The following is a 13,638-nucleotide window of genomic DNA, read 5'->3' as shown; positions in this document are numbered from 1 at the left end:
CTCACCTTACTTGACTTGTCTTTGCTGCTGCTACTAGCTGAGCTTAGGGACCTCATCCTCTGCTCCTTTTGTTCTTCCACTTCCGATTTCAGGTGCTCGATGTGGACCAGGTATGCCTGTTCTTGAGCTTCCCGGCTGCTCAGCTTCAGCTCCAGAGCCTTCTTCTCTTTTTCTAGCAGGTACAGCTGCGCCTTCAGCTCTGCCATTTCCTCCTGGTGGGGAAGCACAGAAGATCATGGTAGACTGCAGTTTCACACAGTTCTGCGCAACATTCAGAGAGTGGCTGATAATGCCGGCTCCTTAATATTTGGCTATAAAGGGCAATGGATTCCATACTTTGTGCCCTCAGGCCTCCTCCTTCTAAGGGACTGGGTCTCCTGGGCCAGGGTTTTTAGGGGGTGTTGTATGCTAGGATTTAATGCTTTTCAGGTAACGAGAGATGCTGCAGCTACATTTTAAAAACCGGAAACCCCGAAACAGCTCCGTTCATAAGTCCCTAAATGAAATACCTTCATTGCCATGAGTTCTTGCATGAGTACAGCATTTTCTAGATCCAGCCTTTGGCTGTCTCCGCGAGGCTTGACATCATAGCTGAGGGGATCGATATGGATGCTCTCCAACTCCAACATGGTCAGCTTGACAGCTGCCCTGTCGTTCTTCAGCTGCTGAATGTAGTCCTTCAGCCTTTGCTCGTCCTCCTTCGTGAACTCTGTATCGCAGCTACTTGCTGTCGAACTAGTAGTGCTTGGAAAAGGGGAGGAAGTATTTAGGAAACAGTAAGTCCCAATAGCGCTCAGTATCTCGTTTGGTGTGAAAAGTAAAGGACAAAATGCAAATACGTGCACATTATTTCTTAAACACAGAGGCAGACATGTAGAAAAGTAAAGGTGCTTTGTTTATTAGTTAGGCAAAAGTTAAAGACCTGTTGACCTAATCAGGTGTTGTGAAAGATGTCTTTCAGCCCAAGGCCCCAGAGGGATTTTGCCAATCCAGACAGACATTGCTGGGCTAGAGGGACCTGTTATAACTAAGTTCCCTATGTCACCTATATCCTTATTGCAAAAGGGAGGGGACCAACTGTCATCTGCCTCACACTCCTAAGTTTTAAACCCAGGTATGGCGTACACGTTCAGCATAAAATGTATTAAAGGTAAAGGGACCCCTGACCATTAGGTCTAGTCATGGCCGACTGGGGTTGCGGCGCTCATCTCGCTTTAGTAGCCGAGGGAGCCGGCATACAGCTTCCGGGTCATGTGGCCAGCATGACTAAGCCGCTTCTGGCGAACCAGAGCAGCGCACGGAAACGCCGTTTACCTTCCCGCCGGAGCGGTACCTATTTAGCTACTTGCCCTTGGACGTGCTTTTGAACTGCCAGGTTGGCAGGAGCAGGAACCGAGCAACGGGAGCTCACCCCGTCGCGGGGATTTGAACCGCCAACCTTCTGATTGGCAAGTCCTAGGCTCTGTGGTTTAACCCACAGCGCCACCCACGTCCCTCATAAAATGTATTAAAATGGTTCAATTTCAAACTAAAGATGAGGAACCACACTTTTAGTGTTGCCTTGTATACATATGTACTGCTGTCACCACACACCTCGGAAAACTAGCTGCTCTGGAAGCTGGCTAGGTTAGAACGTCTCTCCCAGATGTGCCAGTTTTCTATCTGAAGGGATTTTTAAAAAACAAACAAACTGCCAATCCGGTGCCACTGCAAAAGGGCCTATCTCACCAGTATCCTGAACTGCCACAGCCAACTCTACTATCTCAGGATTGTATCAGCTGTGGAGAGAGGCCCCTGGCACTCCTCATCAGGGTTCAAGCCATGGGTCACCAGTGCTTGCTCCTAAAGCCAGTTTCTGATACTGTGGCATATAGTGAAACCAGTGACTTTGATGACAAAAATGCCTCTGTGAACATAGACTATGTTCCTGTTCTACCAAGCCTCACTTCCTACACATCTTGTGTTGGGGCAGGGCTTCCAGGATATGGTTTGATCACAGGCTTAGAAACCAAGCCTTGTGCTCTTTAGGCCCACCACAGCCTTGGCAGCTTCCAAGCCCCGCATTCCCCAACCTGCTGGGCCTCTGGATGTTGTTGGACTACAACTCCCATCAGCCCTAGCGAGCATGGCCATTTTACAAGGCAATGGAAAAATATATAATATTTTTTAATGCAATATTCCATTTTGTAGGGTACCGTTTCAAATTAGGAAGGAAAAAAGAGGAGAGAGAAACGAGGCAATTTGACCCCAGTTTGTACATTAGCAGCTTTAAAATAAATAAATGTTAAGATACACATTGTGTAGTTTCTAAACAAGTCTAGGAGCAGACCTCATTAAAGTCTTTCCACCACTCCAGTCTCCCAAAGAAAAAAAAAAGATTTGCAGAGGTTAATTGCAATGCTACTACCCATTCCTTAACATTCCACTCCTCGGCATAATTACAACAACACTAAAACAGGATAGAAACAAGCCTGCTTTTCTTACAGTCTCACACAGAGACAAAGCTGCCTGCTGTCTCCTGAGGACCTGTAATCAGCTGCTGGGTGAGGGTTAAGTCATCCATTAGCTGTGCCTGTCTGGAATGCTAGATGATCTCAGTTATCAGCAGGGGAATAAATCACTTTCTGCACTGGGTTGCAATATTTTTCCATCTTTCTTGACAAAGGAAGGGAAACACAGAGACACACACACAGAGATACACACACACACAGCATGGTTTCTATAGCCATGCTGAACATGGCTTGCTCTTGAGGCAAAGGATGAAGGCAAGGTTCATGAAAAGGGATGGCTTAAAGCTCAAAACTATCTTTCACTTCTGAGAAGTAAGTTAGATGAAACGGCCTGTTGACATTGTAGAGGAGCTTTCCCCAACCCGGTGCCCTCCTGATCCTTGTGACTACAACTCCCATCAGCCCCAGCCGGCACGATCTGGTCGAGGCTTCCAAGCAGACTGCTGTTCAGGAGCAACACACAGAATTGGCTGGGATCCAAAGGTTTCCCCTGAGCTACTCCTTTCCACAAAGTGTCGCATTACACAGGCTTTTAAATTGCAGCTTCTTGCTGATTCCAACTGGTCTCTTCCCTCTCCTAGGGATAACAGGTAATAGGCAAAGCAGCAGCAAGCAAACAATTTTACTTGTTGTGTTTCCCTTAAATTCCGGGAGGAATTCAACACTGATGATACAGATTTGTTTAGCAGTGTGGTAGTTTTGCTAGTACAAAAATGGCTTCTGAAAAAAGAAGGCAAAGGAAGCCAGCATGGTTCTTACGGCTGTGCAACAGATTGCTGAAGTCCCAGTACTTCCTGTTCCACAAGCTGCCGCAACCTTTATTTTCATCCTCATACTACTGCAACAGCTCTCAAGTTGGCGGGCAGAGAACTCTGAAAACTGGGCCTTCCTCTGCAGTAAAATCATGGCCGTGCTGTCTTGCTTGCCCTAAATAAAACATATGGGCTTGAGGAAAATATGAATTAATTTGGTCTCACCATCAGAGAGCGAGAGATGGGGGCAGGGGAAAAAAGAAATACACACCAAAGCTTCTGAAAAACTTTCTATGGGCTCACTAGGCAACACAACACAAGTTAAATCTTCACACAGACACAATTGTGAAGACCTAATTGCAGGGGGTGTGGAGAAAAGTATCATCTGACCTTAGTGGTACAGTGGTGCACTGTCCCTCAAACACACTTCAGAGGACCTCCCTGGCCTCAGAAGTTTTGAAAAAGTAGTCCCCAGTCACTAATATCTTCTTTTGGAGAAAGGCACACAAAAGGGAAGTGGTGGTTCAACTACAAGTATACTTGAGGGAATTATTTTGGCACATTTCAGTCTGACTTCAGGCCTGGGTGTGGCACTGGAACTGTGATGACCTTTGTCAGAAGTGGAACAGGAGGAGTGTGGCCCGGTTGATTCTCACTGACCTCTCAGTAGTGATCAATACCGTTGACCATGTATCGGTGCAGTTCTGGGCTGGGCGTGAGAGTCACAGGAAATCCAGTCCTGTGTCATTTCTAGAGAGTAGTATTGGGAAACTTATTGCTCAACCTTATGAAAATCAATTTTGGTGTCCACCATGTTCAGTCTTGTTCCATGTCTTGTTGACATATGAAGTCATTGGGAAATGTCCTCAGGGGATTTGGAATGAGGTGCCACCAGTCTTCTGATGACACCCAGCTCTAACCTTTTGTTCCTTTTGAATCGGGAGAGGTAGCTCAGGTACCGTACCGTTGCCTGGAAGTAGTAAAGAGCCGGACTGGAGCTGAATCCTGACAATATGAAGGTTCTGGGCTTTTGGGTCCGTGAAGCAGGGACACTCCCTTCAGGAGAGGGTTGCACTCCCCAAGAGGAACAGCTCTTGAATCCAGCACAGGTACTCAAGGCCAGATTTGGCCTTGGTGGTTAGGAATGTCTATTTCCAGCTATGGTCCCTTCCAGACAGAAAGACTGGCCACAGTAACCCATGTCCTGGTAATTTCCAGACAGGACTACTGTACTACAGCCTTTGAAGATGGTTTGGAAACGGCAACTGGGTGGAAACCAGCAGCTACCGGGCATCACTGGCTAGGTTCACATTACATCAGTCCTACAAGATCTGTACTGGTTGCCACTTCAAGAGGCTTATGTTGACTTATGCATCCCTCAGCAGGTGAGGCCATACCTTTAAACTTTTCTGATGCAAAACTGGGACGCACGTCTCCCTGGACAGGCTCGCAGGTGAGTCGTGTGACCTGCGCCTCGCTCTTGACCCCCAAAAGGGGGCCTTTTCTTTAGTGACCTCCAGGCTATGGAATGCCCTTCCCCTCCGAGGTGCACCTTTCATGCTTTTCTTTGGAGGGCTAAGACACACCTTTCTACCCAAGCCTTTGGAGGAAGGATGAAGTAATGTGAAGGGTAACGGTGATTTTATTTACTGCTTACATGTTTTATGCTGTGTATTTCAGATTGTTATATTATATCCTTTTATGTACCCTAAGACCATGTGGTGAAGGGCAGATTATAAATGCAACAAACAGACTTCTCTATTCATAGTTTTTGTGAGTTTTCCTGTTTAACCAGGCATTCGATGGCTGAAATATGCTATTTATTCCTGGCAATCTTGGAATCACTGCCTGAGAAAATGTGATTGTTTTTCATGATATTGTTATTCATTTGTTTGTGCCCTCAGCTCCTTTAGAAGGAAGGAATATAAAGCGATGATGATGATGATGATGATGATGATAATAATAATAATAATAATAATAATAATTGTACTACTACTACTACTACTAATAATAATAATACATTGTTGTATCCAACTAAATGAGATGTCTTGTAGTGGAAAATGCCTTTGTATTGACCTCAACTATGTTCCATCTGACATGCTCTTACAACACTCATGTAAGAACTGTAAAAACTGAACTGTGTGATACACTGCGGTATAAAGGATTTATTGGCTATCACGCAAGTGCTTTCCATCTATTATTCACAATACATAAATACAGCAGGTTTAATATATCACAGAACTCTGTCTAGGTGGTACAAATTCTACATTTTATATTAGCTGAGGAAAGGTTCAGATTTCTGTCCTACTTTTGACCCCATTGATTGCCCAACTGACTGGTTCAAATAATTAAGGGATCTTCTTAATGCAGCAGATATTTTGATGATAACAATTGTCCCTTCTAGGCTTTCTCCATTAGAACAATTATGATTTCTTAATATGCCACAGATTTTCTTCTGTTTTCACAAATAAATTATATAGAAGGATCTGGCAACTTCTGTTTCAGTGTATCTGAAGAAGTGTGCATGCACACGAAAGCTCATACCAAGAACTAACTTAGTTGGTCTTTAAGGTGCTACTGGAAGGAATTTTTTTTATTTTCACAAATAAATTGGCAGCCTTGCTGGGATGCTGCCAGCCCAACAAATTGAAATGCTAGCTATTATTTTTATTCACTCCACTAACAACAGCCTCTGTACTGCTTCTTCTTCCCCCCCCCCCCGTCCCATTTTGTTGCAGTTGCTCCCTTTTACAGTCTTTTAACCCCTTGTCACCAGTGGCTGCCTGTGCATTTGTTCCCAGTAATGTGTTCTGCAATGTGACATTCAGCGACTCATTCCTGATGCTGAAGTTAAGTCTGGGTCAACACTCCCATTACAAACTCCCATTTTGAAGAGCTTCAAACTGCAGGGGAAATTATTCACTTTGACATGAAAAGTCCTTGCCAAGGAGAAAGCCTCCCCCTCACCACCACCACCACCCTCAAAGTTTACAAGAGGAGTTTCAACTGCCATTTTGAGTTATTTTATCTGCATACAGTTTGGCAGACAGATTCAAATGGCTTAAATTGTTTCGCCTGGTTGTGAGTATTTTTGGTCAAGGGGTAGTCATCCTTTGCCCTACAGCACATAATGAAGCGGTGTAGCAAAAGCAGGTATGAGTCTTGTCTGTGCCTGGATGGAGAAACATATTGGGATCCACCAAAGAAAGGCTGAATACAAATGAAATACGCAAATAAAATCATCATTAACTTTCTATCATGTATGGACACTGGCTTTTTGGGACTTTTTAAAGACCAAAGGCCACAATGCAATAAAAAAATACTTGTGTAAGTCCAAGCAAATATATACCATTAAGTCTCACAGTGAGAGTTCTGCCATTCACTTTTAGAGACAAAATTCAACACTGACAAGCATATTTTGATTGAAAATGAAGAAAGATTGAATAAGTGGCTCTAAAGGCAAATTCAGTATTTGGAATTTCTTATTCTATTCTAAACTCCAGTAGTTCACATACTGAACTGATGTTTCCTGCAGTTGCAGTCATGGAAGTTGCTGAGTGTTGCTTTTTAAAACAATAAATGCTGATAGAAAACCACTTTTTTTAAAAAACCACTCTTTTCTTCTAATATGAAATGAATATATTTATGAAATGAGAACACAACTTGCGGCCACTTCAAAAGTTTGAGGCAAAAACCTACGAAGTCTTTAGATTGGAAACCTTTGCGGCCTTCACAGAATACAGGTACCTGCTTTAGGTTTCAATGAGAAGAGGGAATTGAGGGACAAAGAAAGGGCAGGGAAATCACTGAAGTAAAACAAATGGTATGAGTTTGCTCTTTATGAAAGAGATCAGAATCACCCACACGCAACAAATCTACACAAACTTCTTTTTTGCACAGAGCCTGTCAAAAATCTTGAGAGAGTTCAGTCACCGAAGCACTGAAGTGATTTGTAACGAACACCAGTATAACCCAGCATGCTGATTTGAGGATAGATAGATAAGATAAATGAAACACAACATAATCTACTTCATTCTGAACGCTAAGGCCTGGGGATTAACAGACCCAATGAGCTATGCTTACCTGGTGTGGCTATTGGATGACAGGCTCTCCCAGGGCTGAACGCTGCAGCCGGTGACCGCAAACGCTCCACCGCAGCTACCGTCCAATTTCATCAGCAGGGCTTTGGCTGCGTTCTCAGCTGTCTTCCTGCAGTCATGAGCTCTTTTAAGCATCTGAGTGATGTTTTCATCACCTGTTTGGTCCCCTGTTTGCCAAGCAAATGATCAGAGCTATGCAGGTAATAAGCATTAATATGAGTAGATGGGCTCTTAAGATGTCATCTTGCGCTTCCAACTAGGAAGTTAAATGTCTGATTAAATACACCAGGATTATAGTGGACCCACAGGCCACGATCCAAATGCAGAGCATGGTTTCTGACTCTCCTCTTCAGAAAGCAGACTCTGAGGCTGCTTGACAACTCTCAAAGCTGAGGGAAATGAAGCAGGTGAGGTCTGAGTTTTGGAAATCTACATAGAACTGCATTTACGTGCCTAAGGATCACCACTGCCATAGATGAGATCTCTTAGCAGATGCTCTCTTTTGTTATATCGTTCTCCCCTTGTATCACGTGAAGCAAAGCAACGGCAGTTGGTTCGTCCAAACTTATCCACCCATACAACTGTTTCGGCAACTGAAAATCACCACCCCTTTTTGCACCTCAGCTGGGAACCACTGTGTTTAGTCATTTCTGTTTGTGTTTTATTCTCTGCATTTGTTTTGTTTGTGTGTGGAACGTTCAATGGAGTCGTTGCTGGTGCATTTTAAAATTAAAATAAACACTTTTTGTTGTTGTAATGAAGTACCTAAGCAGGACTTATAATGGAATAATGGAATAATGACAGTCTCTATTTCAAAGTGTGAGAAAAATACGTATTAGCATATTTCATCACCTTTATAAATGTGAATTACATCTCTCCTATGTTACCAGGATACAGGGAAAACAAATAGTCATTATGCATTTCCATGTGATCCACATATGCATACTGCTAATACAAGAGGCATAAACACACACTGCCTCCTGCAAACTCATCTCTACAAGCTCACACAATTACTTGCTATGCCTTTCCCTGGGTGGCATCTCTTTAATTTTAGATGATTGTGAAAAGCTTCTTGTTCAGTCATGTCCTTCCAGTGAATTACTTATAAAACTCATGTTAGTTTTTATTTAGGCTGATGACTGACATTTTATTGCTGCTTGTGTCTTTTATCATTTAAATTATTTTTAAATAGCTCTTTAAAATTTGCATTGAAATTTCTATCTGCGCTTAATTTTGGACTCTAATAATAGAAACACAGCATTAAAATTCCACAGATAAATGTGTTGCCTCATAAAGAAAAAAACAAAACAAAACATGCCCAATCCACAGGACTCAAAACAAAACGCCACCACATCTGTGGATCATTGACTCTAGTTTGCTGAAACTCATCCATCTTGTAACACTGAAGCCAGCTGGTCATTTTGTCCTTAGGAGTTTTCACATTATATTTCAGTGGCTCTTGAGAAGCTGGTGATATAAATTAGATTTTAAAACAAGCAGTTTCCATGTCACAGTAGAGCATGGGAAACATTTTTTCCTGGGCCCAAAGGTTTTCCCCATGCCCTACAACTCTGTATTATAAACCTCGAATTGCCATTTTGGTGAGTGGAAAATGTGTGAAATCACACATTTTTCTCAACTTCTCTACAATAACAAATAATTGCAATCTTGATGTAATTTTAATAAATGAGCTAGGAAAGTGTCTAGAAAGTGGCTCACTCACTATTAGACCATGCTGTCCCTAAAGTACTGGTTGTGGTTCATGGCACTAAAACCTGACCCAAAATGCTGAGGTATAGACAGGGTGAAAATTCACAGCAAAAGAATAATGGCAGGTCTAGGGTGAGCTCTTTTGAGATATCTTCATCATCATCTTATTTGTATGCTACCTTTCCACAAAATGGGTCCCAGAGTGCCTCACAACATATCAAATAAATAACACTGGTCAACAACGAATTTGTTGTCTACGTTTTGTTGTCTGTGGTGAAGCAACATGCAATTTACGTGCATATCCTTTATCAATGCCCACCATTCAGTTTACAGTAATCGATGTTTCTATCAGGTAATCAATATATGTTGTTGGAAAAACATTTTTTTTCTCTTAAAAACATATTTAGGATGATATGTGTTGACAAAAATCAGCTGATAATGCCACAAAAATGTAATCGATTTTGTCACAAGATCTGATTTTTTTCAAATCAACATAGCACAAAAACCTGACCTGATGGAGAGAAACGGATACCATTTCCTGATTCAGCAGTGCAAAAATACCCTAAAGCAGTTGTAGAAATCTAGATTCAAAAAGTAAAAAATTGTTGCCCAGTGGAACAATTGATAAAACAGGAGAAACTATTATATCTTGGCTGTGAGTCCTGGAAGTGTTAAAAACCAACTTCTTCTCTCATACATGTGTCCAGCCATCTAGCCACTAAAAAATTATGCAGTTCACTTGAATGATGCATTTACAATATTGGGTTGGAAACATGTGATACAAATTAAATAGCACTTATTCAGGAATTGACTATACAAAGTATGTGGCCTCCTTCGTTCAGCCTTTGATGTTCCCTTTTGGTGGGTTTGGAACCAAGAGCTTCAATCACTAACTTTCCTCAATTTCCTATACTAGACACTATGGCTATTCTCATTTGATTGCAGTTTAGCTTGGGTTAAAAATGCGATTGAAAGAAAACATACTTGATTAATTGGGGGGCAGAGGTGGGAGGGGGTTACCTAAACTGTCACAAGATGACTGGGTGTTGCAAACTACCCTTTGAGGGCGAAGTACAGAATGGATTATGGAGAAAGTAACTTATTGAGTTCTTACCAACAGACCCGACACCTGCAGCTCTGAATTGCCCAAGAATGAGGGACTGTTCACTTTCTGCCAATGCCAACAGCAGCTCATAGGCTTCAATGCACTGTTCACTGGAAACAACACAAACAATTCACTATTTGTAACTTACGAGACAGGAAAAAGGCAATATAGGTGATAGCAGGACAGAAGTGATGTCTGAAATGATGTCATTTCCTCTCTGTCTGTTAGCTGGGAAACTAGAACTTTCTTGCAGCTTAGGCTTGGTGATCCTAGCCAATCCCTACCTTATGATGCTGTAAAGGGCCCTGTGATCTCTGGATGAAGTACAGTACAGTGGCACCTCGGGTTACATATGCTTCAGGTTACATACTTAAGTACTTAATTCGTTCCGGAGGTCGGTACTTAACCTGAAACTGTTCTTAACCTGAAGCACCACTTTAGCTAATGGGGCCTCCTGCTGCCGCCGCGCCGCCAAAGTACAATTTCTGTTCTCATCCTGAAGCAAAGTTCTTAACCTGAAGCACAATTTCTGGGTTAGCGGAGCCTGTAACCTGAAGCGTATGTAACCTGAGGTACCACTGTACTCTTAAGCCAACATTTAGGCACTTTGCTAAGTGCCATGAATGAGAATAACCTGTAAGGCAGTTAATGTACAGATGTGAACTGAATAATTATTAAATACTTGCACATTCCATCTAAACCACTGGGTCTCTTGGGCTCACAGGTCAGAAGGTTGGGCAGTTCGGGTCCGTGCAACAGGGTGAACTCCCGTTGATCTGTCCCAGCTCCTGCCAACCTAGCAGTTCGAAAGCATAACAGCACAAGTGGCAGGAAGGTAAACAGCATTTCTGTGTGCTCTGGCTTCTGTCACTGTGTCCCGTTATGCCAGATGCGGTTTAGTCATGCTGGCCACATGATCCAGAAAGCTGTCTGGGGACAAACACTGGCTCCCTTGGCTTGGAAAGCACCACACCCCACTGTCTCCTTTGACTGGACTTAAAAGTCCAGGGGTCCTTTACCCTTTACCTAGTATCAAGCCAAATTGGCAACTCTTCATTTTCTCTGAGGCAATCCCCAGAGAGCATGAAATGGACACTATCTTCCTACACGCTATCCCTGCCAACTCACACTGAGTGGAGTCCTAACAAGTAATGGTGCAAGGTAAGGAAGTGAGTAGAATTAAGGCGGGGGTGGAACAGTACATTATGTGTACTTACATACCTTCAAGTCTCTTCCAGGAAACAAGCATTCCATGAAAATGTACTGCCTCATTTATTTTGTCTCTTGCGTTCTCTGTGCACGTACCTGTATTGCAAGGCGAGCTTCAGGGCTGTGGAGTTGGACTCATATTTTCCAACCAGCATGCTCATCCTCTCCGCATTACTCTTGCACTCTTCCAGAGTTATTGTCAATAAATCATTCTGAGATTTTAAATGCTCAATGCGGCTGCGGAGAAGAAAACCATCTATAAACTTTCACAGAGCACCTACTCAGCCCTACCTGCCTTGAACATTCTCCAAATGGCTCCATCTCAAAATGTGAAAAGTAATCTGGCCTTAATCATTTTCATCCATTACTGGAAAAGGCAGGGAAGGAATAAATAATGCAAACTGCATGAACAAGTCTTACGGAGAAAACCCTTTCACCAATAAAGTCCAATGAAAATGTGGGTGGCTTTATTATTATTATTTTTTAAGAAATGATATGGAGCTGCTTATATAGACACATTTCATTGGTGTACATTTTTCCTTACCAATGCCCACCTCACCCTTCTGTTCTCAACCTTGCGGTTTCTTTTGCTTTAAAGGAGTTCTGCAGCTAACTGGCACAGGAAGAACATCACATAAAAAACAAAAACTAGGGTTGCCATATGTCCAGGCAGAAATCGGCAAAATGTCAAAAACCTCTCTTTTGAGATTTTGCGAAAAAAGCAGCTCAACAACTCTTGTGTCCTTACAGCTTTGTGAGTAGCTCCCTGTACTGCATTGTCACAAACTGCTTTTAAAACTGTCCTGAGTTTTCAGAACCATATTGGAAAAGTTTATATGATGCAAGTTTTCAAGAGCCAAGGAGGCTGCTGCTGTAAGAGGTTAAGTCAAAAGCCCTATTGAGGTCATGGAAGCAGTTATCTGTGCAACTCCCTACATCAGTGATACAATTCACTATATCAGTGGTGGGGAACCTCTGGCCCACGAGCCTCGTTAAAGCCCACCAGGCCTCCCTATTTGGCCTATGAACATATTTTGCCTTATGCTTAGGAATGGGAGTGGAATTCATGGAAGACTGACTCAAAAGTGGATTCATTTGATTCAATCAGGATCATTGGGTGATGCCAGAATTTATGGCGCTGTGGTGTAAACCACTGAGCCTAGGGCTTGCCGATTGGAAGGTCGGCAGTTCAAATCCCGGCGATGGGGTGAGCTCCCGCTGTTCGGTCCCAGCTCCTGCCCACCTAGCAGTTCAAAAACACTTCAAGTGCAAGTAGATAAATAGGTACCGCTCCGGTGGGAAGGTAAACAGAGTTTCCGTGTGCTGCTCTGGTTTCGCCAGAAGCGGCTTAGTCATGCTGGCCACATGACCCAGAAAAACTGTCTGTGGACAAACGTCGGCTCCCTCAGCCAGTAAAGCGAGATGAGCACTGCAACCCCAGAGTCGTCTGCGATTGGAGTTAACTGTCAAGAGGTCCTTTACCTTTAAGGAGGACACCCACCTGTCACCATCTTCTGTCTGGTTCTGACGAGCAGATTTGGAATGAAATGTCTCAACAACTTTTGACCCCAAGTGCTCAAAAAAACCTGTCAAAATCTTCAGTCATTTGTGTATCTTAGGTAGGCTGACTAGGTTGGAGTTGGCACACCGACAATAGCCAGGAAACTCCACTATATTTAAATAAAACACTGGTTCACAACATGAACTTCACACCGATCCAAATTGTGAACTTGAATAAACGGAACTATATCATCGACTGAGGCGTGAGGGCAGTTATGCAGTATAAATAGCCTATGGGAAATTTCCAGTTGTTCCTAAAAAGGCCCTACAGGTGCACGCGCTCAGGGGAAAATGCCGGAAACTGAGAGGCTTCCAGAACTGAGCTGCCTGCAATGCGATTGCTCAGTTCGCAGAAGCCATGCCTATCTCTCAGTTGGGTTGCAAATGCACCGCAACGTCTTCCAAGTGACCTCAGCGAGCATTTCAGTTTCAAATATTCTGATATTTTCTACTTTTAGTTAAGTATTTTTATTCATTTACTTGATTTGGGGGCAGGGAGCTGCTCCCCTGCCCCCTGGCTACACCCACATTCAAGATCCTGATTAGATCATGGGTCCCCTTTCAGAACTCACATCCCTATGGATCCCTTTATGAGGAGTCGGAGGGCTGCCTCTGTCTGGTATGCTAGCAATGTTTTTTCTTTCCTTTGGGAAAGCTCAGTCATCCAGCTGCCAACAGCTGGGAGAAGTGAG

General features: G+C 43.1%; 1 protein-coding gene across 6 annotated transcripts in view; it reads right to left on the bottom strand.

The window, feature by feature from the left end:
* MCC (MCC regulator of WNT signaling pathway) overlaps positions 1–13,638 on the bottom strand; it is a 217,293-nt gene that overhangs the window by 13,524 nt on the left and 190,131 nt on the right. For all 6 annotated transcript variants that reach the window (XR_014516816.1, XM_083464429.1, XM_083464433.1 and 3 more), the window contains 5 exons: positions 11,483–11,623; positions 10,187–10,287; positions 7,346–7,529; positions 510–744; positions 6–212 (listed from right to left, as the gene is read on the bottom strand). Coding sequence is in view for 5 of the 6 variants with exons in the window: in XM_083464429.1 (XP_083320555.1) it covers positions 6–212; positions 510–744; positions 7,346–7,529; positions 10,187–10,287; positions 11,483–11,623 (868 nt within the window). In the remaining variant the exon portion in view is untranslated. The remainder of the gene's footprint in view (positions 1–5; positions 213–509; positions 745–7,345; positions 7,530–10,186; positions 10,288–11,482; positions 11,624–13,638) is intronic.

Source organism: Podarcis liolepis, assembly GCF_965112155.1.
Source record: "Podarcis liolepis genome assembly, chromosome: 11".
Taxonomy (NCBI): Eukaryota; Metazoa; Chordata; class Lepidosauria; order Squamata; family Lacertidae; genus Podarcis; species Podarcis liolepis.
Note: the sequence above shows the minus strand (reverse complement) of the source record. Positions and strands in the feature narration are given on the sequence as shown.